At 37.2% G+C, this 17,168-nt stretch overlaps 1 protein-coding gene across 1 annotated transcript in view; it reads left to right on the top strand.

Moving 5' to 3' along the window:
- Nucleotides 1-15,896, top strand: part of LOC308691337 (discoidin domain-containing receptor 2-like) — a gene marked incomplete at its 5' end in the record, with an annotated part of 20,619 nt that extends 4,723 nt beyond the window's left edge. Inside the window, 11 exons of the mRNA XM_081366413.1 lie at nt 719-905; nt 3,182-3,428; nt 4,091-4,183; nt 4,493-4,641; nt 5,313-5,517; nt 8,378-8,622; nt 9,358-9,485; nt 10,803-11,000; nt 11,886-12,120; nt 13,410-13,559; nt 13,734-15,896. Coding sequence (XP_081222539.1) covers nt 719-905; nt 3,182-3,428; nt 4,091-4,183; nt 4,493-4,641; nt 5,313-5,517; nt 8,378-8,622; nt 9,358-9,485; nt 10,803-11,000; nt 11,886-12,120; nt 13,410-13,559; nt 13,734-13,871 — 1,975 coding nt within the window. The 3' untranslated portion in view covers nt 13,872-15,896. The remainder of the gene's footprint in view (nt 1-718; nt 906-3,181; nt 3,429-4,090; nt 4,184-4,492; nt 4,642-5,312; nt 5,518-8,377; nt 8,623-9,357; nt 9,486-10,802; nt 11,001-11,885; nt 12,121-13,409; nt 13,560-13,733) is intronic.
- Nucleotides 15,897-17,168: the final 1,272 nt, after the last annotated feature.

Raw genomic sequence — 17,168 nt, 5'->3', positions numbered from 1 at the left:
TGCATTAAATGCAATGCTGTTCTTTTGAACTTTTTTATTCATCAAAGAATCCTGTTACAAATGATCACGGTTTTCACAAAAATATTAAGCAGCACCACTGTTTTCAACATTGATAATAATCAGAAATGTTTCTTGAGCAGCAAATCAGCATATTAGAATGATTTCTGAAGGATCATGTGACACTGAAGACTGGAGTAATGATGCTGAAAATTCAGCTTTGGTCACAGGAATAAATTACTTTTTAAAATATATTAAAATAGAAAACAGCTATTTTAAATTATAATAATTTTTCACAATATTGCTGTTTTTAGTTTATTGTTGATCAGATAAATGCAGCCTCGGTGAACAGAAGAGATTTCTTTCAAAGACATTAAAAATCAGTTAAATGTCTAATATCGGTCGATTACATTTCAATAATAATAAAAAAAAACGTATATTCCAATGTTAAATGATTTGAAGAAAGAATGTCCAACAGGTTTGGAAACACATGTGTAAATGCTGATGGGTGAACAATCCTTTTTTTAAAAAGCTTTATATACATAGTTTGGAGGTCGTCTGTTTCTTCACATTGATTTTGCATCCTCTTGCCACCTTTGGAGTTGTGGAGTTTTCAGGGTCATTCTTTGGCAGAACAATCAAGATTGTTTTTAAGTTCTACAATCAATGCTAATCACTCGTCGCCCAGAGCTAAGTGCTTCCTGTCATTCTCGTCCCACAGGAAGCTGTCTAGGGGGCTGGGTCAGCTGACGGATGGTGTGATTGGTCAGGATGACTTTGCACAGAGAAGGCAGTACCGGTTGTGGCCCGGATATGACTACGTGGGCTGGAGGAACGACAGCTTGGGCCCTGGATTTGTAGAGATGGAGTTCCAGTTTGACAGACAACGAAACTTCACCTCTATGAAGGTGAGAGTGGAGGAAGAGCTGTGGTGATTACAGTGAGGCACTAAAGGAAGTAAACCGGACCAACGTGTTAAAGCTGAATGTAAAGCTTGTACTTAATGAAAAATTTAATTAAGGATTTAGTAAAAACCAGTTTATTATTCTAAATTGTATTTTCGGAGCCACTTTTCTTAGTCAATGAATCTTTGATTATGCAAAAGTCCTCTGGTATTCGTGAACACAAAAATAAATGTTTTTAACTTAAACATCGGTGTTAATTTATTCTATATAACTTGCTCAGACAAGGTCAGCATGAAGTAAGCACTTTCATCACACTAGGCACACGTTAACGACAGTATGCTGACCAGACGTCCCGTTTTCCCCGGGACTGTCCTGTATTCCCTGGGACAATCCCGTATTTCAGCTAGACTTATTGAAAAATAGTTTTTATTCCGTATTTTCTTCTTTCCTAAATTGTCTTTGCTAGGTGATCCTGAAACAGAGTACCAGTCTTCTGTAACCCGAGAATAGCCTAATAAAAGGTTGCCAATCTCGTCACAGTATATTTTTGAGAACAAAATTACCATCCAAACACAATTTGTTATCAATTTAACTTGCAGTTAGTGAAGGCGGGATATCAAGTCAGACGCAAAGACGTCAAAGAAGCGTGTGCATTTAACTAGGATCTTCAAAAAGAGTTTATCAAGTTATTATGTGCTGTAAGTTGTGACAGAAATAACTTAATGTGGTATCGCGTAGCTTTCTTAGACAGAGCGCAGTCCCGAATTCACTTCTCTTTGCGCCTGAATGGTCAATACAGACGCAGTTGTCAAAATGCCAATCATGTGGAGTATCTCAAGTAAATACAGTCGGTTATGGCTTAAGTGAATGTAAACAGCTCAGTGAAAACCAAATATGTGTCAGTATATTAGATCTAAGCATTCGGCCTTAAAGTGACATAAGCCTAAAATACCTGTCTGTGTCGTTAATGTTAATCAAACAACAAAAGATGTTAAATAAATGTATACATGTTAAATAAACCTACTGTACCTGAAAAACGTATTTTAATTTGTATCGCTATCATTTTTTCCTATTGTTTGTAATTTGCTTCTTTGTTCTTTTTTATATAATAAAAATAACTATTTGATTTATACATTGTTATAATGAATTAAAAATGATCATATCATGAAATAAGGATTTGATCCTATTGCCCACCTTCAGAAACATTATAATACATTATAATAATCTTTACTGTTACTTTTGATCAATTTTTAATGCATCCTTGTTGAATAAAATAATTTCTTTTAAAAGAAATCCTACTGACCCTAAACTTTTGAATAGTAGTGTATAATATTTAATATCTTGCTCTTGAAACACTATTGACAATGTTTTTCATTTATGAACATAATTATTTTCTATTGTAATTGACATTCAGCCACTAACACTGATAGAACTTGTACCGAACCTAAAATGTGCATGTGTTCTGGGTTACATCTGTAATGTGTATAATTTGAAGTTGATGCGCTTTGAAGTGTTTGTTGAATGACAGCTTTAATGTAGCACTAATTATACATCATATTTCACACATAATAAAACATAATTGCATGTTGGGGCTGGATTGTTTGCCATAATAGTGTCAGTGTCTGTGGACTGGGGGGTTTAAGTGCTTAATCTTCACTGTAAAAAGTGAATAGTTGGATCAACTTAAAAAAATTACTTCAATTGGTAACACCTAAATAAATTAAGTTTTCTCAACTTAAATTATCACGTTTTTCACGATAATTTAAGTTGAGAAAACTTAATTTATTTAGGTGTTACCAATTGAAGTAATTTTTTTAAGTTGATCCAACTATTCACTTTTTACAGTGTTGAAGTAATGATTTTATATAAGAAATCATATGTTTATTGAAGCCTGGTCACTTTGTTTTAGTTTCTATGTATCTTAAAGTTAGAATGAAATCAGAGTTGATCTTATTTACTTAAGATTTACTTGTATACACAACCATCCAAAAGTTTGGGGTCAGTAACATTTTTGTAATGTTTTTGAAAGAAGTCTCTTATGCTGCGTTTGTACATAATGGTACTTTTTTTTTCTGGATTCTTTGATGAATAGAAAGTAAATAGTCCACAAGGGGTCTGGAAACTGAACATAATGTCCACTTTTGAAAGAAAAATGAGTTGTAAATGTCACTTATGTTGACTTTAAATGGTGCATATTGTAGTACTATGAAGCTTTATTTATAGTGAACAAAGAAAAGGCTTCAGATGTTAATGATGCTTGTTTATCCTCTCTTTAACAGGTTCACAGTAACAACATGTTCTCTCGGGGTGTGAAGATCTTCGCATCCGTGTCCTGTGCTTTTAAACTGCATCTGATTTCTGAGTGGGAGGCAGAGCCGGTGGAGTTTCACACCGTTCTAGACGACCGGAACCCAAGCGCTCGTTATGTGACCGTCCCATTAAAGCACAGGTCGGCCACGGCCCTGCGCTGCCGCTTCTACTTTGCTGACAATTGGATGATGTTCAGCGAGATCTCATTTCAGTCTGGTATGAAATAAGAACAGCTCACCTCTCCCTCCCACTGGTATTCCCAGTATTTCCTCATTAAAATTCAGCCAGAACTGTGAAATGCTTTTCATATCATCATTCCCAATTTATTAATTTCCACTTACACCATCGTTAAAAAATTTGGGGTCGGTGAGATATTTTTATGTTTCTGAAAGAAGTATTTTATGCTCACCAAGGCTTGAAACAAATTAAAAGAATCGTTTTCTGTTTGAATATATTTTCAATTTTAATTTATTACTGTCACACAAAGCTGAATTTTCAGCATCATTACTCTTGTCTTCAGTTTCACATGATCCTTCAGAAATCATTCATGCTGATTTGCTGCTAATAATTATTATTATTAATGTTGAAAACAGTCCTGTCATGATACATTTTTTGTGGTTTCTTTGAAGAATAGAAAGTTCAAAAGAACAGCATTTATACGAACATTATAAATGTCTTTACTGGACATTTTATTCACTTTAATGCATCCTTGCTGAATAAAAAGTATTCATTTCTTTCAAAAGCATCTTATTGGAAATGCGTGCATCACTCATAGTGAGACCAATTACTTATTCACATTTAGAGTGATAAATGTATTTTAAAGTGGGTGTAACTTGAGGTTTAGTGATTTCCTGTGTTTGAATTATTTTCCATTGCAGCAACTAATGTGCTTCCTACCCAGAGGCCTCCAGTTTTGACCCCTCCTTCATATGAAGTTAACAGCAAAGTATCAGAAACTACTCAAATAACAGGTAAGGCGTTGCAGTGTTTGTATTGTGAAAATGAAACTAAATTTGACACGTTTTTGACCGTTTACTTTCTTAATACATGTTATTTCAAAGACAATTAAATGTCCGTTCAACCAAATCATGTAGAGATTGTTTTTCGTGATCCAGCAAGTTTCCGATGAATACAAATGGAGGAAATGTGTCACTTTATGGAAGTAAAATGGGTTGCGTACCCCATTTCCTGTTGACTTTAAATGAACACACCTGACTACTGTACTAACTTTAGTCCTACACACTTCACTTGAACTTTAATAAACCGTCTGTGTTTGACAGAGGACCGGACGACGCCATCAAAGACGGGATCTCCTGAAGAGGGCAGTACGTCGATTCTGATTGGCTGTTTGGTGACTATTATTCTCCTGCTGGTGGTGATCATCTTCCTGATTCTGTGGTGCCAATATGTGTGCAAAGTCCTGGAAAAGGTGTGTGTGTGTTTGTATTGATGCAACAGATTTTAGAGCTGCTCAACAATACATGTAATATTTGAGGAGTGTAAAGTACCTTGGTCTACCTTACTGAAAGGATGAGCATAGCTGAATTTCAAGATGCGTCTCTGAGAAGTTGTGACACCCCCCCCCCCCCCCCCCATGTTTTCCGGGCATATAAGTAGCATTTTTTTATCCCCTGCTGTGGTTCATATTACAAAGTGACTTGTATAAAGCATGCAAAACATTAATTTATGCCGAATGAGAGAGGTACTTGAGCCCAATTTTATTTGTATAGCGCATTTCCCACACAACGGTGATTAAATAAAATGCTTTAAATAAACGTGTTTGCTTGGTGTTGGGTATGTTGTTGATAATGAATGCCATTATAATTTACGTTTGTTTTTTTCTTATTTTTCATTCCTGTTCTTTTCTGAATACCATTAAATTTAAAGGATTTGTTGTGAGGGAAACTTAAATACATATTCATAGTGTTTATAAGGTTTGTAAATGTTTCATTTATTTACCTGTATTTTACATTATTTCTGGATGTAATAATAAAACATGACTTTTGTTTAGTTTTTTTTCTCAACAATGCAATTTTGACCCTGTGCGACTTATTTTGGGAAAATATGATAACACAATCTTTCTCTCTCTTTCTCTCTTAGGCTCCAAGGCGTATTTTGGAGGAGGAGGTGACGGTGCGTTTGTCCTCCAGCAGTGACACTATAATCCTGCAGACTCCCCCGGTGCCCCCGCGCGTCTCCCTCGACCCCCCTTACGAGAGGATCTTCCTTCTGGACCCCCAGTATCAGGATCCCGCTGCGCTCAGGAACAAACTTCCAGAGCTGTCTCAAAGCGCGGAGGCTTCTGGTACCATCCGTTAAACACGAACACACACACTAGCTCTGTCTCAAACACTATTGTTCATCAGTAAATGGGCAACTGATCACTTAAATCATTGGGAATTATTTATTCATTATTTATTTATTATTTATTATTATAAAATTATGTAAGGAAGGCACAATATAAAACTATTGCCTTAAAAAAAGTATAATTTTACGTTTATTTGTGAAATAATCAGATGCTAATATACACTACTGTTCAAAAGTTTGGGGTCAGGATTTTTTAATGCTTTTGAAAGAAGTCTCCCATTCTCACCAAAGCTGCATCTACGTTTATTTGAAAACAGTGATATTGTAAAATATTATTACAGTTTAAAATAAATGTTTTCTATAGTAATATGTTTTAAAATGTAATTTATTCCTCTGATCAAAGCTGAATTTTCAGCATCATTACTCCAGTCTTCAGTGTGTCACATGATATGCTAATATGCTGATTTGCTGCTCAAGAAACATTTATTATTATTATAAATGTTGAAAACAGTTGTGCTGCATAATGTTTTTTGTTGAAAACATGATAAATTTTTTCAGGACTCTGACGAACAGAAAGTGCAAAAGAACAGCATTTATTTGAAGTAACATACAAATTGTCACTTTTGATGAATTGTATGGATCCTTGCTTAATAAAAAAAAAATCGTATTCACCCCAAACGTTTGAACAGTAGTGCAAGTACGTGTACATGTGAGGATCATTTGCATAATTGGATTTTAATGTTAATTTTGAGGCGCAGTCTGGGATTGTCTAGGAAGCATGCAAAGCTGCCTTGTAATTTGGCCAAATATTATAAGACTATAAGCATAATTTTGTTGCCTAATGGTGCAGCCTTCATGTCAGGAGCTCAACTTTGAATCCTAACAATAATGCCCAGATAGGTATCCTAGTAGGTTTTGGACCAGAGCTACTGTGAAGACTTCCAGTACTGAATACACCTCTCCATGATGTCCTTTTTAAAACTAACCTCTCGTTCTATCTTTTACCCTTTTAAAATGAACTTAGTTTCGTTGACACTTGTTTCCTCGAAATTTTGCATGCTGCCTGCCAATGCACTTTTTCCTTTCTTCCTCCTCTAGTCTTGCGTTCTTTAGCCTTTGCTCGCAGTCTATGAACTCCATCTGATCTTGTTACCAGACTGACGGACTTTGCGAGGGTAAGAATCGATGCTGGATTTTCCTTTGCTCCTGTTGTGACACCCTGCAGTTTCTTGCACCCAGTCACCTCAGTGTTTTGGTTGAAATAAAATGACTGAAGTTGACATTTTCCTCTCTTCTCATCTTCTGCTTTTTCTGTCTTTCTCTCTCTTCCTCTTTCCCTTACTCTCAACAAAGCTCTAGTGACATGATTGTCAGCATTTAAAATATTGCAAATCAATGATGAAGAAAATAAATAGGGTGACATTAATAAAGAGATGCATGAAATGAAGGATATGCCAGAATGGTAACACTTTACAATAAGGTTTCATTTGCTAATACGTGACCCTGGACCACAAAACCAGTCACATGGGTCACTTTTTTGAAATTGAGATTCATACATCAACTGAAAACTGAATAAATAAGCTTTCCATTGATTAATGGTTTGTTAGGATAGGACAATATTTGGCTGAGATAAAACTATTTGAACATCTGGAATCTGAGGGTGCAAAAAAATCTAAATATTGAGAAAATCGCCTTTAAAGTTGTCCAATTATGTTCGCGATTGTGCTGCATTCACTCACAAAAATGAATGTTTTATATATTTACGGTAGGAAATTTACAAAATATCTTCATGGAACATGATCTTTACTTAATATCCTAATGATTTTCGGCATAAAAGTTGGCAAATTGTTGGCTATTGCCTCAAATATACCCGTGCGACTTATGACTGGTTTTGTGATCCAGGGTCACATATTAGTTAACTGCATTAGTCAACATAAATTAACAATGACAAATACTTCTAAAGCATTTATTAAAGGTAATGCAATTTTAAAGGTTCCTAATTTTGTTTTGGAGGTCCTTCTACAATAGGTTTACATGCATCCAAGATCAAAATGATAAACACTTTAATTTTCTCATAACATACATTGTAGCATTACCTCTTTTCTCACAGTGTCTGAAACTGTTCGATAAAGGATTCAGTCTCTCTAAACCCCTCCTTTCTGAGAGCCTACTCTGCTCTGATTGGTCAGATGGCCCAGTCTGATGTGATTGGTCTACCGCTTACATCACGTGTCGGAAACTAATGCTTATAATCTTATTAGTCCTCATCCTTTGGAAGTGAAGCAAAGTAGATTTGCTTTTGCTACACAGAAAACATGACTTCTTGACGTCGACAACGTGAACCAAACTCTTCCAGGCCTCAGCTACATCTACAGTGATTGAGGGCGGGTCAAAGTAGACGTTGTTCGCGGGCAGCCAATGAAGACCATAGGCTGGAATTATGCAAATATGTTACAAACCTACTTAGATTTGTGCAGGAAGTAAGACTGGGATTACTGACGACTCGTTTGAGGCTGTTCAGAATCAGTTCTTTCTTTTAGGAGACAATAGCTCCATTTGTCACTCCATTGCACTACATGAAAGCTAATATCTGAAAAAGCACAATAGGGGCACTTTAATGGATTTGAACTAACATGAACAAACAATGAACAATTGTATTTTTTTAACTAACATTAAAAAAAAAAAAATTATATGTAAAAAAATAAATAATAATAGTGATCGTTTTTAATGTTATTTTATGCATTAACTAATGATAACTAATGCAACCTTATTGTAAAGTGTCTCAAAATAAAAACAGAAAACAATGGCTTGATATAAATGACAATTACTGATATGTTGACGTCTGGTTCTCTCTGTAGCCTGTAGCGGAGGATATGCCGAACCCGACGTTACCCTGTGCACCCCACACCAGTGCTTTCAGAGCAGCGTGCCGCACTACGCTGAAACTGACATCATTAGCCTGCAGGGCGTCACCGGCAGCAACATGTACGCCGTTCCGGCCCTCACCGTGGATTCCCTGACGCGGAAGGACATTTCAGTGGCCGAGTTCCCTCGGGAGAGACTGCTGTTCAGAGAGAAACTGGGAGAAGGCCAGTTTGGTGAGGTGAGTCTAGATGAACCACAGCAGGAGGTTTTATAGTCGCTGTCGTTGTTTCGTAGACTCACTTCTGGAGCCACTTGGATTGTCTTTTATTCTGAGTTAGTTGGAATCTTTTTGCACACTGTTTATGCTTTGTTTTATACAAACAGTGCTGCAATGCCTAATGTTTGAGTGTTTCCCAGAAAACCCTGTTATTAGTGACCACGCATAACTGTAATGTATGGCTTTATTAAGAAAAACATTGGAAATCTAGAGTGAGAGCCAAGGATTTTTTTTTTTGTAATAGTGTTACTGATACTTTTTTAACACAGTTGATCCTCATTCTGTTACTATGGTGGCAGATTTATTAATATTACCAATGCTGAAAACAGTTGTGCTGCGTAGTATTTTGTGGAAACTGATAATTTTCTAAGGATTCTTTGATTAATCTTTTGTAACATAAATGTCTTTACTGTCTCTTTTGATCAATTTAATGCATCCTTGATGATTTGAAGTATTTAAAAAAAAATACTGACCCCAAACTTTTGAACGGTATTGTATATATGGGTACTATGATTAAAGTATTTATTCCAATTTTTCACTAAATCAATCAAAATATAACATGAAAATGCATTAGTACGGTATTTGGTATTTTTGTTGTTAGTGGAGCCCATGCAAGCGTGTTTTCGCTCTCACGTTGTTTAAGTATGATGCTTCACATATGTTCATTCTCTTGTCTGTTGGCATTGCTGTTTTCAGGTACATTTGTGTGAGGCCGAGGGTTTGGCTGAGTTTCTGGGAGAGGGCGCACCGTTACCAGAGCAGGACGGCAAGCCGGTGTTGGTAGCAGTTAAGCAACTCAGAGCGGATGCCACCAGCAATGCCAGGTTTGGGGAAAAAAAAACACTAACATTTGATTGGAAAGTTGCATCATGGAGTGAGGCTGCCTTAAGTACTTCTGGGAAGTCCCTGCTTAAAAGTTCGGAATGGTTATGTAATTAGGATGTGTTGTGACTGGTTGGAATAAAATTGATTGGCACGTGGATCAGCCAATCACATGGCAGCAAGCAACTCAATGCATTTAGGCATTTAGATGAGCTTGCTGAATTTCAAACTGAGCATTAGAATGAGGAAGAAAGGTGATATAGGTGACTTTGGCATGGTTGTTGCCGCCAGACGGGCTGGTCTGAGTATTTCAGAAACTGCTGATCTACAGGGAAATTCAACCATCTCTAGGGTTTACAGAGAATTATCTGAAAAAGAGGAAATATCCAGTGAGCAACAGTTCTGTGGGTGAAAATGCCTTGTTGATGCCAGAGGTCAGAGGTGAATGGCCAGACTAATTCCAACTGATAAAAAGGCAACAGTAACTCAAATAACCACATGTTACAGTACATCCTGCAGAAGAGCGTCTCTGAACGAACAACACGATCTTGAAGCAGACGGGCTACAGCAGTGCCACTCCTGTCAGATTAGAACAGGAAACTGAGGCCACAATTCACAATAGACGATTGGAGAAACGCTGCCTGGTTTGATGGGTCTCGATTTTAGATGGTCAGTTCAGAATTTTGGTGTAAACAACATTAAAGCATGGATTCATCCTGCCTTGTATCAACAGTTCAGGCAGTTCTGGTGGTGTAGTGGTGTGTGGGATATATTCTTGGCACACTTTGGCCCCTTTAGCACCAATTGAGCATCGACGCCACAGTCTACCTGAGTATTGTTGCTGATCAAGTCCATCCCTTTATGACCGCAGTGAACCATCTTCTGATGGACACTTCCAGCAGGATAATGCGCCATGTCACAAAGCTCAAATCATCTCAAACTGGTTTCTTGAACATAACAATGAGTTCACTAAACTCAAACGGCCTCCATAGTCTCCAGATCTCAATCCAGTAGAGCAGCTTTGGGATGTGGAGGAACGGGAGATTCGCATCATGGATGTCCAGCCGATCAATCTCTGGGAATTGTTTCCAGCATCTTGTTAAATTTGTGCCACGAAGAATTAACGCAGTTTTGAACGTAAAAGGGGGTTCAACCCTGTACTAGCAAGGTGTACCTCTCCATAAAAATGTCTAAAATCATTTCAGAATACACAGTCATCAGTCATTTTCACTATTCACTATTATTTTCACATCAATATTTAGTGATGGATGCTTACCTTTAACCTTTCACCTAATCCCATGATAATTTTGTCTGTGTAGAAATGACTTCCTGAAGGAGATAAAGATCATGTCGCGTCTGAATAACCCGAACATCATTCAGCTGCTGTGCGTATGTGTGAGCTCCGACCCGCTCTGCATGGTGACGGAGTACATGGAGAACGGAGACCTCAACATGTTCCTGTCCCAGAGAGAGCTGGAGAGCACACTCACACACGCCAACAACATTCCGTCTGTCAGGTGTGTGTCCATCATTATGAAGAACCCTGACATGTACAGACTTTCATCTCCAGACAGGGGACAGATCGCTTGTTTTCTACAAGTCAGAGTCAAGCTTAACATTCTTAACCTTTGAATTCTTCAACTTAACCTCCAAGTTTCAAGTCAGCTCTCAGTTTATGATGGAAATGTTTCAGATTACAGGGTTAGAATGAAGCCAGGTTTTCACGTGAGACCTCTCAGTCTTCAAGTCATGATAATAACATATACTGTAAATAAGTCATTTCAATCTGGTCTTTTTTGAAAACCTGAAATCAAAAACCAACATTGTAAAATCTTATTACAGGTACTAATTTTGAAAATGAATTACTAGCCCAAAAGGGAAAACTCTTGTATGTTTTACTCACCCTCATGTTGGTCTCCTTCTTTGTTTCACACCAGTGTTATTTTAGTTTTTTTATTACTGATATAGTATTTATTAATATTTTGCATTTGTTTTTATTTTTATATTTTCAATTTTCATTTTAAATGTAGTTTAAGTTTTAGACATTTTGTTATGTTTGTTATGTAATTGTTACGTTTTTTATATTTCTATTAAACTTAATTTTTTTTCAGTTCGACAGTTCTTTAGTGGTTTTAGCACGTCAAATTAAAATGGTGTATTTTAGCTTGTTGCAAGGCAAAAAAAAAAAAGGTTTTATTCTAAGATTTATATTTAATTTAAGCTTTATTTCAAATAACGGCAGCCATTTTTGATACAACATGGTTTCACTCAAAATACATTAAACTGAATTGAATGTTCTGGGTAAGTTTTCCTCCTAAAAGGTGTAGTGTGTGTGTGTGTATATATATATTCATCATGTTTTGGTTCACATCCCTGACTCTTTTATTTCTATTTCTTTGCAGCATTGCTGACTTGTTGCACATGTCGGTGCAGATCTCTTCTGGGATGAAGTACTTGGCTTCTCTGAACTTTGTGCATCGTGATCTGGCCACACGGAACTGCCTCCTGGACCGCCAGCTCACCATAAAGATCTCTGATTTTGGCATGAGCAGAAACTTGTACAGTAGCGATTACTATCGTATACAGGGGCGCGCTGTACTGCCTATACGCTGGATGGCCTGGGAGAGCATCCTACTGGTGAGGGAAAGACAAGCTGTTGATAAAAGCAAAGTTGCATGCATGTACACTGCTGTTCAAAAGTTTGAGGTCAGTAAGGTATTCTTTTTCAGGGTGGTGTTCACACTTGTAGTTCAGTTCGCTTTGTTCATTTGGTCCAGATCAACAAAAAAAAAAACATTTAGTCCTGGTCTGCTTAGCATTCACATTGGCATTTTTAACACCGAACCTAAAGGCACAGGGATATGTTCACAAGCTGATTGGTCGGCTTTTATTACGTATATTTCGAGACAGAACTTACTGAACATCCAAAACAATGCTGTGTTCTGGGATAAATGTGCTCGTTGTATGTGCGTAGCTACATATGATGGTATTTTGACCAGCTGAGAACTCGTGAAGAGCTTATAAATGTGTAAAGGAGTCAAAACAGCGGCAGAAATCCCTCCGTCACACACACAAACGCAGATCTGCTGTGAGGAGACGCGGTTCTGATGTCTGTACTGAACTGTGATGGACAATCTTGCGATTATGATAGAAAAAACAGGTATGCTTGAGCATTCTGTCCTTTTTAGGGTCGCATCTTGTGACATCCGTGTGATCAGTGTTACTTTCACATGTCATGCAAACCACATCAGATTTTGTTTAGAAGCAGAACGAGACCCCTCTTATTAGCCATCTCGGTCCGCTTGTTTGATGCGCGCCAGGGTTTGGATGGCAGCGTTCGCTTATTCAGATGAACCGATGAAGGGTTAATTTTAATCAAACCAAACATGCCAACTGTGAACACACTCTTAAAGAAAGTAATAGTTTTATTCAGCAAGGATGCATTAAATTGATCAAAAGTGAAAGTAAGGACATTTATAATGTTACAAAAGATTTCTATTTCAAAAAAAATTATTTTCAACTTTTTTTACTCATTAAAGAATCCTGAATTTTTTTTATCAACGTTTCCACAGAAATTTAAGCAGCACAACTGTTTTCAGCATTGATAATAATAATAAACGTTTCTTGAGATGCAAATCATCATATTATAATGATTTCTGAAGGATCACGTGACACTGAAGACACTGAATATTCAGCTTTGCATCACAGGACGAAATTACATTTTAAGACATTACAATGAAAAACAGTTATTTGAAATTGTAAAGAGCATAAGAGACTTCTTTCAAAAGCGCAAACTTTTAAACGGTAGTGTATGAATTGTTCCAAAGCTATTTGTTTTGACTTAACTATTGGCTGGAGACATCTGTCAGCAGCGGATTTCTTTCTTTGTATCGGTGCATTACGGGATACATGTGTGTGTTTTCTAGGGAAAGTTCACAACGGCGAGTGATGTGTGGGCATTTGGAGTGACTTTGTGGGAGATCTTCACGTTGTGTAAGGAGCAGCCCTACAGCCTGCTGTCTGATGAACAGGTCATCGAGAACACCGGCGAGTTCTTCCGAAACCAGGGCAGACAGGTACACACATTGCCTTTGATTTGGGTTGTGATTTGAAGTGAGTGAATCCCAAATTACAGTGAGTTTGAATGAATGCACTGCTGCAGGATGAAAACTTTTGCATGAAATGCATTATTTCTTTGGAGGTTTCATCTAAAAAAGACTTCTGACCTTCTTATTTTTCACCCTCTCTAGATCTTTCTCTCCGCCCCACCACTCTGTCCATCCTCTCTGTTCGAGCTGATGATGCGCTGCTGGAGTCGTGACATCGTGGACCGGCCCTCTTTTAACAGATTGTACCAGGCCCTGCGAACTTTTGCGCCCCACTCATGACCGATACCTGCTCTACTGAAACAACCTGGAGGAGAACTGTTATAGAAGCACTCTGACTGCTTGCCAGTCAGGGAAGTAGAGCGCAAACGTTATAGCCACAATGTAGCGTCATCAGAAATCCAATGGAGGAGAGATTTAAAGATGATGAGATTTCACAAAAGGCATTCATTCATTCATTCATTCATTCCTTCATTCACTTACTTGTATATTCATCTCCATTGCGACTCAAAGAGCTTTTTTCCAATCCATAGACACTTGAGATTTTTTTTTTTTTTACTTATCGTTGTTAATATTTCCTTTGAGTATCTCTCTTTTCTTTACCTTAAATGTTATTTCTGTTTGTTGTTTTCCCAGAAGAACAGTGACTCTTAAGCCTACTGTGTATTCTAGGCAGAAAGAACCAACTGGACGAATGTCGTATTTGTCAAAACTGTGGTCGTGTATCGTTAAGCACTGCTGTCTTTGGTTATTATTTCATTTTTGTCCTATTTTTGTTCCTTATTTACCCCCACACTGGAGTTACTGTGTCTTGTTATGATATTAAGTGTTGTTTTGCTCTCTGAATATGAATGTTTTTACAGGTTCTTTGGATTTAGCCGGGTCGGAGACTTGCTCTGCCTGGATCTAGCAGAACTACTGTTATAGTTAGATTAAAAAACCCTTTTTGGAGGAGAGAGGAGAGGGTTATAGAGCCAAAAATGGACTGACGTGCAATTGTATGCACTGTTTCTTCCCCCAACTTGTAACAGGCCACTTTAAAGTCAACATGAAATCAGAATGGACTCTGTTTGCTTTCTTCAAACACATTTCTGGTCTCATTTAGAGATTGATTCATCAGTGCAAGTTTCCAAAGAAGACAATGTTTGTTGTTGTAATTTCATCAAAAAATGTAAGAACTTTTTTCTTGGTTAATGTTAAAAGGACAAGAAGCATTTCAGTTTAGATATGCCAAAATGTTCTTTTCACCTTCATTTTCTGCATTCAAGTGTCGAATTATGGGGGTAAAATGGGTTGTTAATGCCATTTCATGTTGGCTTTAATATCCAGAAAAATTGCACCATCACAGACAGACAAACTCAATTGTAAAGGCAAACACTACAACTCTGTGATATTGGCATACAGTTCTGAGATTGCATTGTTGTTGAAACTATATGAATCAAGTCTGTCTGAGGATGATGTACAGGACCCATAATATCAATATTATAGAGATCCATTCATCTTCGATCTCGGTAAAAGGCACATGTTTATAGGGGATTATGTATGTAAGATAAAAAATATTCAAAGCACATTTTTCTTTCTCTCTTTTAACCCACTTTAATATTTTATACAATTTCTTTAGTCATTTCATTCTTTTAGTAAATGTTTGTGAATGAGTGTTGCATCAAAAACATTGTAAAAATGACTTGGTGCACTACGATGTAATCAAAATCTAATATTTCTGTCTTTGTACTAGTTTCTACAGCATTCCTTTTTGTGTAGTTTGTGTTTACTGTATATCAGAAATTGTCGTCAAATGTACAGGAGACTTATTGTTTGGCTGCTGAAAGGTTTGGCTATGCGGGACGTTTGAAGAGTCCTCTGATAGCACTGGGATTTCGTTTAAATGTTGATGGTAGGAAAGCTAGGACCTCGACGCGGTTCATCGACAAGGGCAACCACTAAAACTCAATTTCCCAGAAGCCTTGGCTGAAGTGAGCCTGAGGCAATTTCTGTTATTACTAATCAGAGGTGTTTTTTTTTTTTTTTTCACTACATATTTAGAGACCAAGAATGCATGTCTGTGTGAATGCGTGACACTGCGAGTGTGGTTTTGTTTCAAGTGAAATTGAATTGACCTTCTTTTAGCATTTAGTATTCAATAACAGTCTTTCATTCAAACCTTTTAACTCTCTGTATGTGTCCTTCATGTACATTACATAAGCAGAGAAGATACTGTATGTATAGTAATATATTGGGGACTAAGACCTTTTTCTTTCATCTTCTTTCTTATTTTCCATAATAAATATCAATTTTGCTGTAACTGCATTGTTTAGTGTTTTGACTTAATCTGAAGATTTTTCTAAATATGATTTTAAATAATAATTATCATTATTATTACTATCATTATTTTAATGCTACCAATGTGACATTGAATGTTTGACTTTGGTGTGACTGTAGACTCGGTCACAACAGTCCAAATAATAGATGATATATTAATGTGTGCGTTGGGCCGAAACACCCTCCAAATGTCTATCTTGGCAGAACAGTGTCACTTTGACTCCAATAATCTAAAATAGACAATATGATAACTTCTAGCATCATTCTAGTTCTAGTTCTAGTTTTTTAACATGCTTATTTTTCTTTCCATAGTTGTGCACTTTCTGTCAGTTTATGCTAATTGAATATTATTGACTCCCTTGGCCTAAAGTTCTGGCATAGCAAACCCCCACTAGCAAAAACGTACCATGGTACTGCTCTCATATTCTTTGAACATGTACAGTCACACCTAAAAAATAAATAAAAATGTACAGTCATACCTGCTGAAATAAGCTGGTTTAGCTGGTCTCCCTGGCTGGTTTTAGAGGAGTTTTGGACACTTTTTTTTTTTTTTTTTTAATTGACCAGGCTGATCTTAGCTGGTCAAGTTGAGAGACCAGTTTGACAAGCTTGGCCTGCCTGGGAGACCAGCTTTAACCAGCTACTTCTGGGTTTCCTGCAGGGATGGTATTGTGAATTCTTGTAAATACAATGGTATATTCCAAAACACCAACATTAGGCTACCACTTATAAAAACCACCCATAAAAAGTCACCAGTACTTTATAGATCATGGTAATGCCATGTTGCTTTGGATATGTACCATGGTATTTCCATCTGATATCATCACTGTACCTTCCCTTCTGAAACCCCCAGCTAAAACTAGCCTAGGCTAGTTGGCTGGTCTTAGCTGGTTTAAGCTGGTCTCAGGCTGGCCAAGCTGGTGTTCGGTTCAGACCAGCCTGGTCAGCTTAAAAAATAGCCCAAAACCAGCCAACCACCTAGGTTGGTTTTAGCTGTTTGTTTGTTTTCCTCATAGCAGGGTGTTGCTACCGTACCAAAAAGAGCAGATACTTATGACTAAACGAAATGCATATAAGAATGCATATACATAATCATGTATACAATCTCCAACTTAAGTTTAAACATGTCAGAGGCGCGTGGGACTCATTATGATGTTTATAATAACCGATTGTGTGAGTAATTTATTATGCACACATGAGCGCGCGCAGCACTGCTGCTGTTACTAGAGAGATTCCTGTAGAGTCACGTGATCGCCAGCC

Source organism: Scardinius erythrophthalmus (assembly GCF_964197995.2).
Source record: "Scardinius erythrophthalmus genome assembly, chromosome: 5".
In the NCBI taxonomy this organism is placed as follows: domain Eukaryota; kingdom Metazoa; phylum Chordata; class Actinopteri; order Cypriniformes; family Leuciscidae; genus Scardinius; species Scardinius erythrophthalmus.
Note: the sequence above shows the minus strand (reverse complement) of the source record. Positions and strands in the feature narration are given on the sequence as shown.